The sequence below is a fragment of the Xyrauchen texanus genome, chromosome 32, assembly GCF_025860055.1.
Source record: "Xyrauchen texanus isolate HMW12.3.18 chromosome 32, RBS_HiC_50CHRs, whole genome shotgun sequence".
Lineage (NCBI taxonomy): Eukaryota > Metazoa > Chordata > Actinopteri > Cypriniformes > Catostomidae > Xyrauchen > Xyrauchen texanus.
The window spans coordinates 33,260,601-33,276,254 of record NC_068307.1 but is presented as its reverse complement, the minus strand read 5'-3'; the positions used below and the strand labels follow the sequence as shown (position 1 = coordinate 33,276,254).

The window sequence follows — 15,654 nt, the reverse complement described above, 5'->3', positions numbered from 1 at the left end:
AAAAGCCGTTTTATTCTACATGGAGAAGGTCCACACATGGCATGTTAGAATCACATGACCAGCCGAATAATACGCTCTTAATCTCAGTAACCGTCCTGTTACATGACACATTCACTCATTGATTAAAGTAATCATGTCTGACTGTGAATACTAAATTTTTACAATGGCATCTGAAACTAAAACCTACATAAGTTATAGGTAGAAATTGAAAGAGAAACTCAAGCTATATCTAGAGACCAAGATATTAAGGAGACTTGTGCCAATAAGAAACCAACTTGGAACCATCAAGAACACATTAGCAACCATAGATAACACCATAAAATCAGTCAAACCCCATTAACATTTTCTGCTACAAATGTAAAAATATTTATTTGCGAGTATATGTCACACTCATGGTTGTTGTTCTGTTTTAGAAGCAGTTTACTGACCAAGAGACAAGACCAAGCTGCCAGAAAAATCATGCGATTTCTACTGCGGTGCCGTCACAGGTAGGCCATGATGGAGAACTTCCACCACGCTTCTTGTGTTCTTACGGTACTGATATCTAATCTAATATGCACACAATAACGCTATAGTCTAAAGTCTTTTCAAGACTTTTTAAAAGGGATAGTTTACCCCAAAATGAAAATGTTGTCATATTTCCTCAATATCCTGTTTTTTTTAAAGGCAAAAGTTAAAAGCACTTTTTATAATCTCTCTCAATTCCAACAAACACAATGAGGTGTCAAAGGACAAAACAGAGAAACTTTGGTGTTTTCATGGCACTGTTAGAAACCCCTGTTGTGTTTGGTCCCATTTCCTTAACCCAACCAAACCAAACCTCAGTGTGTACTAATAGCTGTCTGGTGTTGTTTTGCTGTTTGTGCAAAGCCCCTTGATGGACCATAGACTATTCAAACGGGTGAGTGCAGCCTCACTAAATCAGTTCGTACCCCTCAATTTCTTCCTTTCATCTCCTACTTGTCTCTTCCTTTTCTATGTACCTTGGTTTTGGACTCTGCTATTTCCTATAACTTTTTTCTGTCTGTGTATCTTCTCTCGTTCTTTCTCTCCCACTTTTCTTTTATTGCTTTATGCCTGCATGCATGATGGCCGACTGGAGCCCGAGTTGATTAAGCCTTAAATGAGAGAGAGAGAGAGAGGACTTGATACAACTAACCTCCAAATGCAAAAATGCATTTATGCAAAACTAACAAAGCTCTCTCTCATTCTTTCTTTTTCTTGATCCCTTTGTCTTTTCCATTTCTCTTGTTATGAGGATGCTTACGACAACACTAAGGACTGCTAGGTAGTGCGTTTGGCATTGCATGATGGCTAAAGATATGGAGGCCTTGCTTATATCAGGGCATGCTTGAATCTAAGGACGAGGAAATGTCTTGAATGCCTGACTGCCTGTTTAATACATCTCTTTCAGCTTTTATTAGCTTGAATTTGGGGGAAAAGTGTGGGATGGGGTCAAATGAGTTTTGGAGAGTTTTAAAATGTTTCTATTGGATACCAAGTATTAATATGCTTATAAAAATAACAAATGTTTTATATATGATTTAAGGATATTGTGTAATTTCTGTGATGTATTGTACATGAATTGTAGGGCAACGTATTGTCACTCTAATTTTCTAAGTTATCATCTAAAAATGTAATTGGTAAGATTGAATGTTTACCTAGAATCTTGTTACTAATATCTTCATTATGTATTACATAACATATAACATATTATTTGCTTTGTAATGTTATTGTAAATTATATAACTTCATATATAAGTAGATACTGTCATATTTCTAATAAAACACATTTGTTTTATACAGTGGCCCCAAAAACGTATTTGGACACTTAAGCCTCACTTAAAAAAGTAGGAATGTTGTTGATCAGATTGCAAAATATAAAACCAAGTCTCACTGCAAACAAATTATGCTAGACTCACTTTACTGAGCCAATTTTGCAGTAATTTTTAAGTTCAGTCATGAAACTCTCCATGCAGCAAACTAATCAGTCCTTTAAACATGTAATCTTTTCGCCAATCAGCTTGCACGGAGCAAGCTCATAGGTCCTTTGATCCACTTGCGTACTCTCTCTTTGTATAAGATTTATATTGCTCCATTTTCTACAGATAAGCCACTTCCTCTGCAACACTCAATGAGAGTTTTCTTTCTCAAACCCTCCTCCTCCCCAGCATCACCTGTCTAGTCTGTTTTAAATTGATTATATGCATGTCAAATTGTGCAGCAGCAGTATGTCTGTGTATGTTCTAGCAGTAACAAGTCTTCATAGATCTAGTCTGCCAAGACCAACCTAACAACTTGGCATATCAATTATAAACCCATAAATGAATTCAGAGAGTTGTCATAACTGAACTGTTGTCAAGGTGATTTTTTTTTATGGATTTTTTAAGTCAGTTCCCTTGAAGTTACACAGGTGTCCAGAGACTTTTTGTCTTTTAACAGTATATCAATTGTTTTATAAATGAAACCTAACACAGTTCTTTTTATTAAATGTGTTGCTTGAAAAATTTTCTAGTGCAATCTGACTTGGTTGGATATTTTAATTTGTAATGCAATGAATTTCAAACATTAAAGGGATAGTTCACCCAAAATTATTGTTTACTCACCACTGTGTTGTTATAAGACTATATGACTTCTTTATTTTTCTTAACACAAAGGGAGAAATTGTTAAATAAATTTGTGCTCAGTGATGTCATACAGTGGCAGTTTATGGTGATCACCTCTTCAAGCTTCAAAAGAATGTAACAGTATAATTCAGAAGTCTAATAAATTATTCCATGAGATTCCATGAAATTTGGTGAGAAACAAACCGAAATCGAATGTATTAGTGAAAATGTTCACTGACCGTGTGCATTCATGATAGGGCCCGAGAGCAACAAGCTAAAACTTTATCTAAAACAGGTCTTCCACAGAGATAGGAACACAAAAGAACACAACACAGATGCACACAAAACAGAGAGCAGAACTTACTAAACATGTCTGAAGAGTTTATAGTCAAGGAATTGATGCATTTCTATGCCCAGCCTTATTTTTTTGAAGGGAGTACCCCAAAATCAAACAGAAACATAGAGGAGGCTACAGGCAGCCACAATCACACCGTGTCCTAAACTGACGGCAAACAACAGTCGATAAAAGGTATATTTTCTATGGTAATCAGAATTTTTGTCCTAACCAGCAGTGACGAGTGATGGTAAATTACTATCGACCGTTTCTTTTCTATTTTCGGCATCGCATGAGTAACTCCATCTACTGTGATCTGGCACTGGTCCAAAAACAAAAAAAACAAATAAGGCTGGGCATAGAAATGCATCAATTCTTTGACTACAAACTCTTCAGACATGTTTAGTGAGTTCTGCTCTCTGTTTTGTGTGCAGCTGTGTTGTGTTCTGTTGTCACCATCACTGTGGAGGACCTGGTTTTAGAAAAACAAAACCATTGAGAGGGGGCTGCATGAACGGTTGCTCACGTGCCCCATCATGAACACGCACAGGAGATCATCGTTTGGTGAAAATTTTCACAAAATAATACATTAGATTTTGATTTGGTAATCACCAAATGTTATTTAAACCTAAGTTTTTATAACAATTGTGAGTCTCGTGATTTAATTTATTAGACTTCTGAATTATATATTTGTACTCTTTTTAAGCTTGTAGAGGTGGTCACCATAAACTGCCATTGTATGACAATCTGAGCACAATTTTTTTTGTCACAATTTCTCCCTTTGTGTTAAGAAAAAGAAAGAAAGTCATATGGGGTTGTAAAAACACAGGGATAAGTAAACAATGACTGAATTTTCATTTTTGGGCGAACTAATCCTTTAAGTGTGGCTTAGGTGTCCAAATACTTTTTGGGGGCCACTATATCTGTTTCCTCTGTCTTTAACATTTCCTTGATGCTACAACACCCTTTGTGCCAAACTAGTCATTTATAGTCGGGTACATTTGTAGGTCCCCTGCCAGATCTAGACTCATTATACCGAGGAGACAGTAATGCAACTGACAGTTGTATTGGCTAATGCTCTCTGAGGGCCTAGAATGCTTATAAAGGCTGATTGAACCCTCAGGCTAACCCTAAAATACTTTTTGTTTTTCTGGTCTATTTTCAGGGCGAAAGAATTGAGAAAGGCCAAGGAACATGAGGGCACCGCCGAGAGCCCCGTCGCAGTGTAACATCTACAAACAGACTCTTCCTCTTCATTATGTTTTTACAAGAGATAATTTACAAAAAAAAAGCAAAAATGATTCACGAAGCCGAACAGAAGAGCGTGGAAAATGCGACAGTTGAACTCTGTCAGCAGTGTGACTGATTATGCTACAGCATTGTGTATTTTTCTCGCTACAGGGGAGCTAATCAAGACTATTGGGGATATATGACATTACCTTCATGGCATTTTTGCACTCTTCATAGAATTTTTTCTTTAGATTTCAAAAAAACAGAACGAAGACCATGAAGCAAATGCTTTTTATTCTGACAACGCTTGTAAAATTTGCAAGACGAACGAAGGAAACCAGAGATGCATCATGCTGGAAGTCGCTTCAGATTACATTTTTATATTTTGAAAGGAAAAAAATACAATCAGTTTGAAAAAAAAAAGAACAAAACCTATAAAATGTAAACCAAAAAAGGCCTCATTTCATTGACCATATGCATGCAGAGTATTTGAAATCGATCCATCATCTCCGCAAATCTTTGGTTTTGACAAAAGCTGTTCGTTCATTCAAAGGGAGCACCTTCATATGAATGTAGATGGGGTCAGGGCAAAAATTCTAGGTTGGAAATATCAGTGTCTTACTTTTTTGTCTTTATGAGGGTTAGGGTTCTTTTGACGACGTCTTTTGGGGATCGAAATCGAATCTCCTTAGGTTTACTGTTCCGTGTGCACTGTTTTCAACTTTCTTATGGGTCCTTTTCTTAATGTCATTTTTTGCTGGCTCGACTTTGTGTGTCCCGTGTTTGTTGAATTGAATACAGTGCATGTGAGCGAAACGCTCCTGCATGCTAACGTAAATGTTTTGTGTTTTATCGTTTCTTTGTTTGTTAGTTTTATCCAATTATTCATATTGGTGATACTGTATTGTGGCACCTTCAATCTAGCACGTATAAGCCAACCCCTTTGTTGCCCGTTTGTTTCAAAGTATACTGGGATATTGAAAATTATTTTTGTATTTCATTTATTAATTAATTTTATTAGCATTGGTTTTGCCTTTTTTGTATTGTACTATGGTTTTAAATAACCTCTTTTTAAAAACGGAATTTGTGATTTTGTTTTTATTTGTATTTATTTATCTTATGTGATATGTATTATCAATTGTGCCACAGCGCCAAACTTATTTGCGAAGGTTATCTTCCATTTGTGTGTGTGTGTGTGTGTGTGTGTGTGTGTGTGTGTGTGTGTGTGTGTGTGTGTGTGTGTGTGTGTGTGCGTGCTGTGATGCGTTTTTTCATTGTTGTTGTTTGTTGACTTCTAAGACTTGTGGAAAGCTGAGATGAGCTTTACCGCAGTTTTGCAACACATTGCCTTGACTTCTTGACTTTTTGAAGGGTCCCCATACAAAAGCATAAAAATATTTTTGACTATTGAGTGGTCCCTGTAAATATCGCAGATGGGTTACAGAACATTGACAGCCAGAAACTTTTACCGAAGAGGATTGTATTTAAGAATATATATTATTTTATTCATAAATTGTATTAGAACACATTAAGAGATGAACAAAAAAATATATTGTATAGTTTTCTTTGAACGCTCAAGATGTACGGTTGTATTGTTTGTAAATAATGTAAATATCAGTCGCAAAGAAGGAGCCGTGTGCATGATACTTTACGACACTGAACATAATGTAAAGAAAATTGTAGTGGCAATGGTCTGTTATACGATTTGAACAGCTTCACTGTAAGACTACTTTGATGGAAATGTTCGCAGAACATTGAAGCATGACATTCTAGCAAAATCACGATAAAATCTTAGATTTAGGGGAAGGGCCAAACAAATTCATTGGACACAACTGGAATTATGTATTTTTCCATTTTTGGGTAAGCAAGTGTTTAATAGTATTTTGCCAATGGTGATCAGTCATTAACAGGAAATAAATAAGTTATTACCTTCTGAGACAGATATTATCACGGTATTGAAAAAACTAGTATTGAACAACCAAATCTCATAAAAGCACTTCAACAGCTGAGGTTTCAACGATACAGAGGATAAATTCTCACCACAGTTTTGTCCTGTTCAACATGACTAGAAAGTGTTTTCATAATTTATCACCACCTTTAATTCAGCATGAACAATAGTATTGGATTAGGATTAGTTTGGGGTTTTATAATTGGGTCATACCATTAAACATAATGTAACTGTTACTGTCATCACACTAGCACACAATAAAAACTGATGCTATGAAAGGGCATAAATTGGTTATTATTGACCAATTTATATTATGAATGTAGCTGAAGACCAACACGTGCGTTTCGACTGTCATCAGAATCTGAGACTGCCATTGTTCATACTCTTTATTTAAAGCTTTATTTTATTTTGTGATTTCTGGGGGGCTGCTACCAACATTCAAAAACCCCATGGTTATGTCACACAGTCACGTGAACGTTTTTCTTTAATGCTTGTGTCAGCGTTTCAAAGCAAACGCAACATCGTTCACAAAAACTTCGAGAAAGTTAGACTCACTGATGCGCTGAAATTCCAGATGATGAGAGGCGTCATTTTAACTTACACCAGCACATTTTATCTGTTCAAAAGAAGAAAGAAAAGGAAAGAATGTGGTGCTTAAATGCTGAATTGTTACGTGTGTAATTTAAGCTTCTATCCCTGTCACATTGCATCCGACCGTATATTTTTAACTTTATATTAAGTTATAGTTGCGTTAAAGGTTGGGGTGGTCTCAATATCAGTATTCATATAGAAAGTGCCTAAAACATTCTACCAATATCAGGAGTGTGTTGTTCCTAAAGAAAGTCAGTATTAACAGATTGCTAATTTTTTCACGTTACAGTATGCAAAACTAAAGGCTGATTTAACTGTCTAATCTGGAAGTGTGTCATCTCAGAGCCTAGAACTGTTTCCTCCTCTGACTCCCTTTACATCCTTGAATGTGGATACAACGTATAGGCACGTATCATTTAATATGTTTTTCAATTACGTTTACGTCTCCAAATTTTGTTTTTCATGATGTTAAAATGTATAGTCTTTAAATAGGCCAGTAAAACACACTATGCATGTTTGTTTTTTGTTTTGAGCTTTTTCGTTTGATTTTGTTTTCATTTATTTTGTTTTTAGCTTTGTTTTGTTTTTTTAGATTTTTTTTTTCATTTCTTTTATTTTTAGCTTTGTTTTGTTTTGTATTGTTTGATTTTGTTTTTCATTTCTTTTGTTTTTAGCTTTGTTTTGTTTTGTTTTGTTTGATTTTGTTTTTCATTTCTTTTGTTTTTAGCTTTGTTTTGTTTTTTTAGATTTTTTTTTTCATTTCTTTTATTTTGTTTTGTATTGTTTGATTTTGTTTTTCATTTCTTTTATTTTGTTTTGTATTGTTTGATTTTGTTTTTCATTTCTTTTGTTTTTAGCTTTGTTTTGTTTTGTTTTGTTTGAATTTGTTTTTCATTTCTTTTGTTTTTAGCTTTGTTTTGTTTTGTTTGATTTTGTTTTTTTATGGCTTTGTGTTTTGTTTTGTCGAATCTGACTTGAACCCGGAAAGTAGGACCTGCTTGGAAATGTTGACACATTATTTGCTTTTTGTTTTGTTTTTTGTTGTGTTATTTTGTTTTTTGTTTTGTCCATTACGGATCTAAATTTGGCCAGGATAGTAGGGCAAGCTCATAAATGTGGACACATATCATTTAATCACAAAACCGTTGCTAGATTCAGAAAAAGTTAGAGCACAACTCCTTGTGAAAGATGGCCACAAAGCATATGATGGATTCGTCATGTCCGTTTTCATCATAATGATATTCTTCAAACATTGCCACTTCAAACTTCAGGAAATCAGAACTCATACATGCATGCAGATCAATTCAAAATTCAACAACAAAATACACTTACAACAGTAATCGGTTTATGGATCAACAGGTATATGTATCTCAGATGATTGGTACCTTTTTGTTTGGGGTTCATCTTAGGGAACAGAAAAGTCTGAATCCCTTTTGTAGTTTTACTCAGGGTGCTAAAACAAGGAGAGGGTGTTTAGCTTGGAGACTAGATTAGGTTCGGTGAAGTCTCCAGGATTAACTCAGAATCAACAGGAGAAACCACTCATATTATATACTTCCATTTGTGCATAACTATAAAGTTTATTCTGTTACAAACCACTGCTTTCAGAAATATCTCGGCTACAGGATCGACTGTGCGTGTTTTTTGAGGTTTTTAGTCCATTTTTCCAAAACTGTTCAGGTGTCATCATTCGTCTAACACTCATTTAGTATTGCCATATGCCAATGGAAGTGGGAATGCATGATATACCTCAGTGTCAAATACTTTTAGAATAAGGTGGATGTCCCATAATTTTATGAAATGGCTCAGAATACATGCATCCTACTTTAACTGGTTCATACTTTTTGTGTGAGATGAGAAATATGCACTTTGTACAGCTCACCATCCTAGTTTAATTCCCTCTTCAAACCCTGGTATGCTATAATTGTGTGTGTGTGCGTGCGTGTGTGTTTGTGTGCATGCATACTGTCTCAACGTATGATCTGGATGCTCTAAATATGAGCGCACACGTAAAAGTTAAGCAAAAGAAGTTTAGGGCCTAAAACACTATTGGTGCAGTTGGAAGTTTGTACGATCTCCTAAATCCTATTTCACAACTTTTGGAACTCCATAAAAATGCAGGTCAGATTTAAACTGATATACCACTCAACTATAAGCTTTTCACTTACAAATACAGAGCAATAAACACTGTTTTTAGCTGAGCTCTTTGAATTGAAAGAATATGGATAAGTCGAGAAAAAAAAAGACAAAAACATTGGGACATGCTTAGTTCACTTCCTCTTATGCAATTACAGGAACACAGAGAGAGGAGTTCAGTGGTCTGTGGACATTAATTTCATATTTCCCGGCCCTAATGCATGTTTTCATCATTTTAAAATGAAGATAAGAAAAAAAATAGATAAAATACGAGCCCATATTTCTTACAAACAGTGGGCTTTCAACAAACTGCATGTGAAGCTAGTGTTAGACCTCTGTTTCCCCCTTCTATCTCTCTCTTTCTCCTTCATTCTTGCTTTGTGCCCTTGTACCCTCTCTCTTCCTCTGATGAGTTTTGCCTCATGTTCTGTTTCCTCGGCCGTCTCCCTCTTTCTGTCCTGCTTGTGAATTTTATTTATTTACTTTTATTTATTTTAAACTTTTTGTAACTGTGCATGTGAGAGCATCACTGAATTGTTGGATATGTTTAAAAATATATAAAGAAATATTCAGCTGCTGAAGCCATGCAAAACATTTTGAATTGCCCTTAAAATATGGAAAATGTTTTCTGAATGCTTTATATAATTTCTGCTGTAAAATAAAATCTTAAAAGAGAAACGTTGCCAACACTGTCTTTTTTGCCCATAACTTCAGAACTGAAAGGCAAGAAAACAGTTAGAACATGAAACATCTGGTCAAATTTGAACAGTCTGTGCAGTGATATATTTATTTATTCATATGCAATGTCATATCCACTGTTTCTTTAACTCTAGTTCACAAACACAAACATACACAATCTCAGTCTCTCTCTCTCTCAAGAGTCAAGAAGTTATTGAATTGTTTAATATTAAACATACACATAATATATTTATATTTAATTTGAGAACGTGTTTACATTGTCAAATCATTACTAAATGTTATTTTTTGTACGTGCACAAAAGCAACCATTGATAAGTTATATTGTGGTTTAAATTAAACATTTACAACACTTTTCATATTTAATGCTTATTTTTTAGTATGTATTATACAAATATACAGTATATATATATATATATATATATCAGGAATATTCAAACACAAACTGTAACTCTTGATACAAGAAGATTTTATGGCTTGATATTTACATTGCTTAAACATTGATAAATATCATATTTACATAAGCACTCATACACAGTAAATAATGGAATCAGTGTGTGTTTGTGTGTGTATATATATATATATATATATGCAGGTTTGGGGAGTAACCGAATACATGTAATCGGATTACGTATTTAAAATACAAAATATAAGTAACTGTATTCCACTACAGTTACAATTTAAATCATTGGTAATCAGAATACAGTTACATTGAAAAAGTATTTTGATTACTGAAGAGATTACTTTGCATTTTATTGTCATTTGTTTAATTTAATATTTAGTCCTTTCAGATGGAAAAATGTATCCATATAAATGATGTGATCCAAAGTGCATTTGAACAGCGCTGAAACACTTTCTTATGATGAGTTACATTCATACGAGCAGACAGAGAAGTACATTTGAAGTATGTTTGGAGCAGAAGAAATAGAAATAAACCTTGTGTAAATTGTCAGCTTTACGCTAAGCTAAAATGCTATTTCTAGCCATTTTACATGCACATGTTACCAGACACGATCATATTTATTATCAAGAAAATTCATGTTAGATCATAATTTCTTTTTTCTAGTAAGACCTTTGATAGTAGGGCAAAAATGTTATTCTTGTTAATAATATTTGGATTGTTTTCCTGTAAAATATCTAAAAATCCTTAAAACAAGATTTTCAAATCTTGTTTTAGAGACAACACTGCACAGGACCATAGACATGGGGGGTTCGGGTAGTTCGAAAGACCCCCGACACCTGTATAAGATATTTAGGTTTTTCAGAGAATGTATTTTTAACATGTGTATTTTGTCTTACTGGACTGGCAGAGTTTTTATATTCAAAACAAGTGAAAAAATCTACCAGTGCTGAAGATGTAATCCAAAGTATTTAGAATATGTTACTGACCTTGAGTAATCTAACAGAATATGTTACAAATTACATTTTACAGCATGTATTCTGTAATCTGTAGTGGAATACATTTCAAAAGTAACCCTCCCAACCCTGCAAATATATGTATATATATATATATATATATATATATATATACACACCAAAAGTATTGTCAGTGACCTACGTTTTCTATTTCTATGGTATACTGGAAAACAATGATAAGTATTTCAGGAGTTTTAAAGGCCTTTATTGGCAAAAACATTCAACATATGCAAAGAGTCGATATTTACAGTGTTGTCCCTTGTTCTTCATAACCTATGCAATTCACTCTGGCATGCTGGATATCAGCTTCTGGGCCAAATCCTGATGGCGATCCATTCTTGCCTTATTAGTGCTCGCAGTTGATCACAATTTGTGGGCTTCTGCTTGTCCACTCGTCTTTTGAGGATTGACCACAGGTTCTCTGTGGGATTATGATCCAGGGAGTTGCCTGGCCACGGATCCAAAATTTCAATGTAAAGATCTCCGAGCCACTTCATTATCACTCTTGCCTTGTGACATGGTGCTCCATCATGCTGGAAAATGCACGGACCAACACCAAATTGCTCCTGGATCGTTGGGAGAAGTTGCTCTTGCAGGACGTCTTGATACCATTCTTTATTCATGGCAGTGTTTTTGGGCAGAATTGTGAGAGAGCCCAATCCCTTGTGTGAAAAGCAACCCCACACATGGATGGTCTCAGGATGCTTCACTGTTGGCATGATACAGGACTCATGGTAGCATTCACCTTTTCTTCTCCGGACTATCAATTTTCCAGATGTCCCAAATTACTTTGCACCAGACTTCTGCTGTCCAATCCTTGTACTTCCTGCCGAATTTCAGTATGTCCGTTATGTTTTTCTTGGAGAGAAATGGCTTCTTTGCTGCCCTTCTTGACACCAGGCCATTGTCCAAAAGTCTTCGCCTCACTGTGCGTACAGATGCTGCCTAGAAGCTTTTTGCAATTATCTAAAATACATCTGATTACTCTGCACAATGATCTAGAAACAATGTGAATCAATGTCTCTCTCACACACACACACACACACACACACACACACACACACACACACACACATCCAGCCATCTACCCTTGTTTATCCAATAACTTGTTAGAAGCAGCACAAGCCATGATACTATTTCTGAAGTGAACTTTTTTAATTACTTGGAGGCTTTGACGCATCATTTAACAGCAATGGCAGATTCTGATCCACAAGAAAGTAGTTCCATGCAAAATGCGTTTTTATGACCGTACTTGGTTTTTCCAAATTTTTTAAAATGTACTTGTTCATTGAACTGTTGTATATAAGCAATATCACACTCGCAATCGTGCTATATGGCCCTACATCAGCACTGCTGTAATTACCTACAGCACTCATGCCTGTGGCCGAATCACAGCAGTTTATACACTCACCTAAAGGATTATTAGGAACACCTGTTCAATTTCTCATTAATGCAATTATCTAATCAACCAATCACATGGCAGTTGCTTCAATGCATTTAGGGGTGTGGTCCTGGTCAAGACAATCTCCTGAACTCCAAACTGAATGTCAGAATGGGAAAGAAAGGTGATCTAAGCAATTTTGAGCGTGGCATGGTTGTTGGTGCCAGACGGGCCGGTCTGAGTATTTCACAATCTGCTCAGTTACTGGGATTTTCACGCACAACCATTTCTAGGGTTTACAAAGAATGGTGTGAAAAGGGAAAACATCCAGTATGTGGCAGTCCTGTGGGTGAAAATGCCTTGTTGATGCTAGAGGTCAGAGGAGAATGGGCCGACTGATTCAAGCTGATAGAAGAGCAACTTTGCCTGAAATAACCACTCGTTACAACCGAGGTATGCAGCAAAGCATTTGTGAAGCCACAACACGCACAACCTTGAGGCGGATGGGCTACAACAGCAGAAGACCCCACCGGGTACCACGCATCTCCACTACAAATAGGAAAAAGAGGCTACAATTTGCAAGAGCTCACCAAAATTGGACAGTTGAAGACTGGAAAAATGTTGCCTGGTCTGATGAGTCTCGATTTCTGTTGAGACATTCAGATGGTAGAGTCAGAATTTGGCATAAACAGAATGAGAACATGGATCCATCATGCCTTGTTACCACTGTGCAGGATGGTGGTGGTGGTGTAATGGTGTGGGGGATGTTTTCTTGGCACACTTTAGGCCCCTTAGTGCCAATTGGGCATCGTTTAAATGCCACGGCCAACCTGAGCATTGTTTCTGACCATGTCCATCCCTTTATGGCCACCATGTACCCATCCTCTGATGGCTACTTCCAGCAGGATAATGCACCATGACACAAAGCTCGAATCATTTTAAATTGGTTTCTTGAACATGACAATGAGTTCACTGTACTAAAATGGCCCCCACAGTCACCAGATCTAAACCCAATAGAGCATATTTGGGATGTGGTGGAACGGGAGCTTCGTGCCCTGGATGTGCATCCCACAAATCTCCATCAACTGCAAGATGCTATCCTATCAATATGGGCCAACATTTCTAAAGAATGCTTTGAGCACCTTGTTGAATCAATGCCACGTAGAATTAAGGCAGTTCTGAAGGCGAAAGGAGGTCAAACACAGTATTAGTATGGTGTTCCTAATAATCCTTTAGGTGAGTGTATATATACACATTATATTTGTTTATTTCAAGAAAACATTTACAACACTTCTTTATAGTAAAACATTTGAATTGAAAAGGTTTTTTTGGATTGATACACCAAAAAATGTGTAAGCATATTTTTATTTATTTATGCATTACAAGTTCATAACAAATTGTTTTTGAACACATTTTTTTAATTCAGTTTTTAACAAAACTGAATTAATAAAACTTTAAATATCTCTAATGAAAAGTTTGTATTATTTTAATTTATTTCAAGAATGCTTAATTCAATTTAATGGAAATGTATTATGAAATAGAAATGCATAAACCTTCAAAATATTTTTGAGAGTAAATCTGTTGTAATCTGAGAGTAAAACAGCAAATGTTTGGTTCTGAATTCTTACACTGTAAATATACAATTTTAAAAAATACAGCTTCAAGTTTTCAAGATGAAGAAGAAATTCAGAACACTAAATTCTATATTCTAAACTTCAAACTGCAGAAATTCAGATCTACAGAAAGTGGGTCAGAGATCAAGCTTCCGTGTTCCACAGGGAAGAGTAGAGGGTCTCGGAAAAGTCGAACGGAGCATTTTGGCCAATTACAGGTCGAATAATTTTCTGGCGCGAGCGTGATTCAAAGGTCGCCATTCTGACCATGAAGTGGTTCTTAAACTTTTATGATTTATATTTTTATGGTTAGCACGTTAGCACATTCTCAGCACATGAGACATTTGTCTAAATGGTCTCTGGTATTTGTTTTAGTATAAAGTATATTTAGTATGAAAGTGATTAGTATGGGTATGAGTAAGCATCACATATAACTCAATAATTCATGTAATTCTGTTTCATTCTGTGATTGAACTCAAGACATGAACATCACGAATGATCATTCAGATGTGTGTGATTTAGCAGGCGTGATTACATTATACGATTAATTTCATGCAAGTTGTAGGAATATTGTAAGGCATTTAATGGTTAATTTACACACCGAACTCCAACAAATGTTACAAACACAGTAATGACTGTAATTCTCACTCGGAGAGTGCACATCCCTATTGATGTTTAGTCATTATGCCATTTATTTTTAGTTTGACTGTCGGAATCATTTTAAACGGATTTCACGTGTTCTTGTCATAAATCATCAAAGCTGCTAAATAAGTTTAAACAAGCAGCATAAAAAGGTTCGATTTTGGGTAATGTTGATTATTGTTAATAATAACAATGTAAAAATGTATAAGCCTTTTTACTGTTTCATAATTGTATTCATCATTATGATCATCATTATGAAGGCATTTCAACACCATTAATCCGCGTGTTAGGCCTATTTTTGCTCGCACACGCGAAAGAGTAAAGCCGCGCAAGGAAAAAGGAAGTAATATTTCATTTGTCAAAATCACACTTATAATTCAAATTCAAAAGTCTATAATTCAAATTTACACAATTCAGATTCAAATTGTTTTGGACTATTTCTGGCTCCATACTTTATTGGCTTGATTAAGATCATGAAAATTGTTTAAACTGTCAAACCATTATTAAACATTATATTTATATAAATACATGCATAAAGGTTGCAATGCAACATTTTACATTAATTTAACAGAAAACGAATAAATAAATAAAAATAAACTGTATAAATAAGAATATATCTGTGTTAAGTTATAGTTAATGCTTATTTGTGTTTTGCAAGAGATATGCAGAATGACTTTAAACTTGATGTTAGTGTTAAGACTCTCTTTACACACTCAGTCACGTTGTGTAAACACACGTACACACACACACACACACACACACACATATACGTACATAGGCACACACATATGCACACACACACACACGCACACACTAGCAGCAGCTGTATCAGTGGGACATTCACACACACACACTAGCTGGGTGTTAGTTGTTCATGCCAAAAAGGGTTTCGAGCAGGAGGATCACCTAACTAGATCGTGCAACCTTAAAGCCCAGGGCCCCCCTGGGCAGTCAAGGGCCCCCTGGTAGTGAAGGGCCCCTGGGCACTGGTCCCATTGGCCCAGTCGGTAATCTGTCCCTGGCACACACATACACACATATGTACACACACACGCTAGCAGC

General features: G+C 35.6%; 1 protein-coding gene across 1 annotated transcript in view; it reads left to right on the top strand.

Annotated features, from left to right (window-relative positions):
* The window catches only part of LOC127626037 (calmodulin-binding transcription activator 1-like), a 461,362-nt gene extending 451,846 nt beyond the window's left edge, over positions 1-9,516 (top strand). Inside the window, exons 22-24 of the mRNA XM_052101550.1 lie at positions 414-488; positions 871-901; positions 4,105-9,516. Coding sequence (XP_051957510.1) covers positions 414-488; positions 871-901; positions 4,105-4,137 — 139 coding nt within the window. The 3' untranslated portion in view covers positions 4,138-9,516. The remainder of the gene's footprint in view (positions 1-413; positions 489-870; positions 902-4,104) is intronic.
* The last annotated feature ends 6,138 nt before the right edge of the window (positions 9,517-15,654 follow it).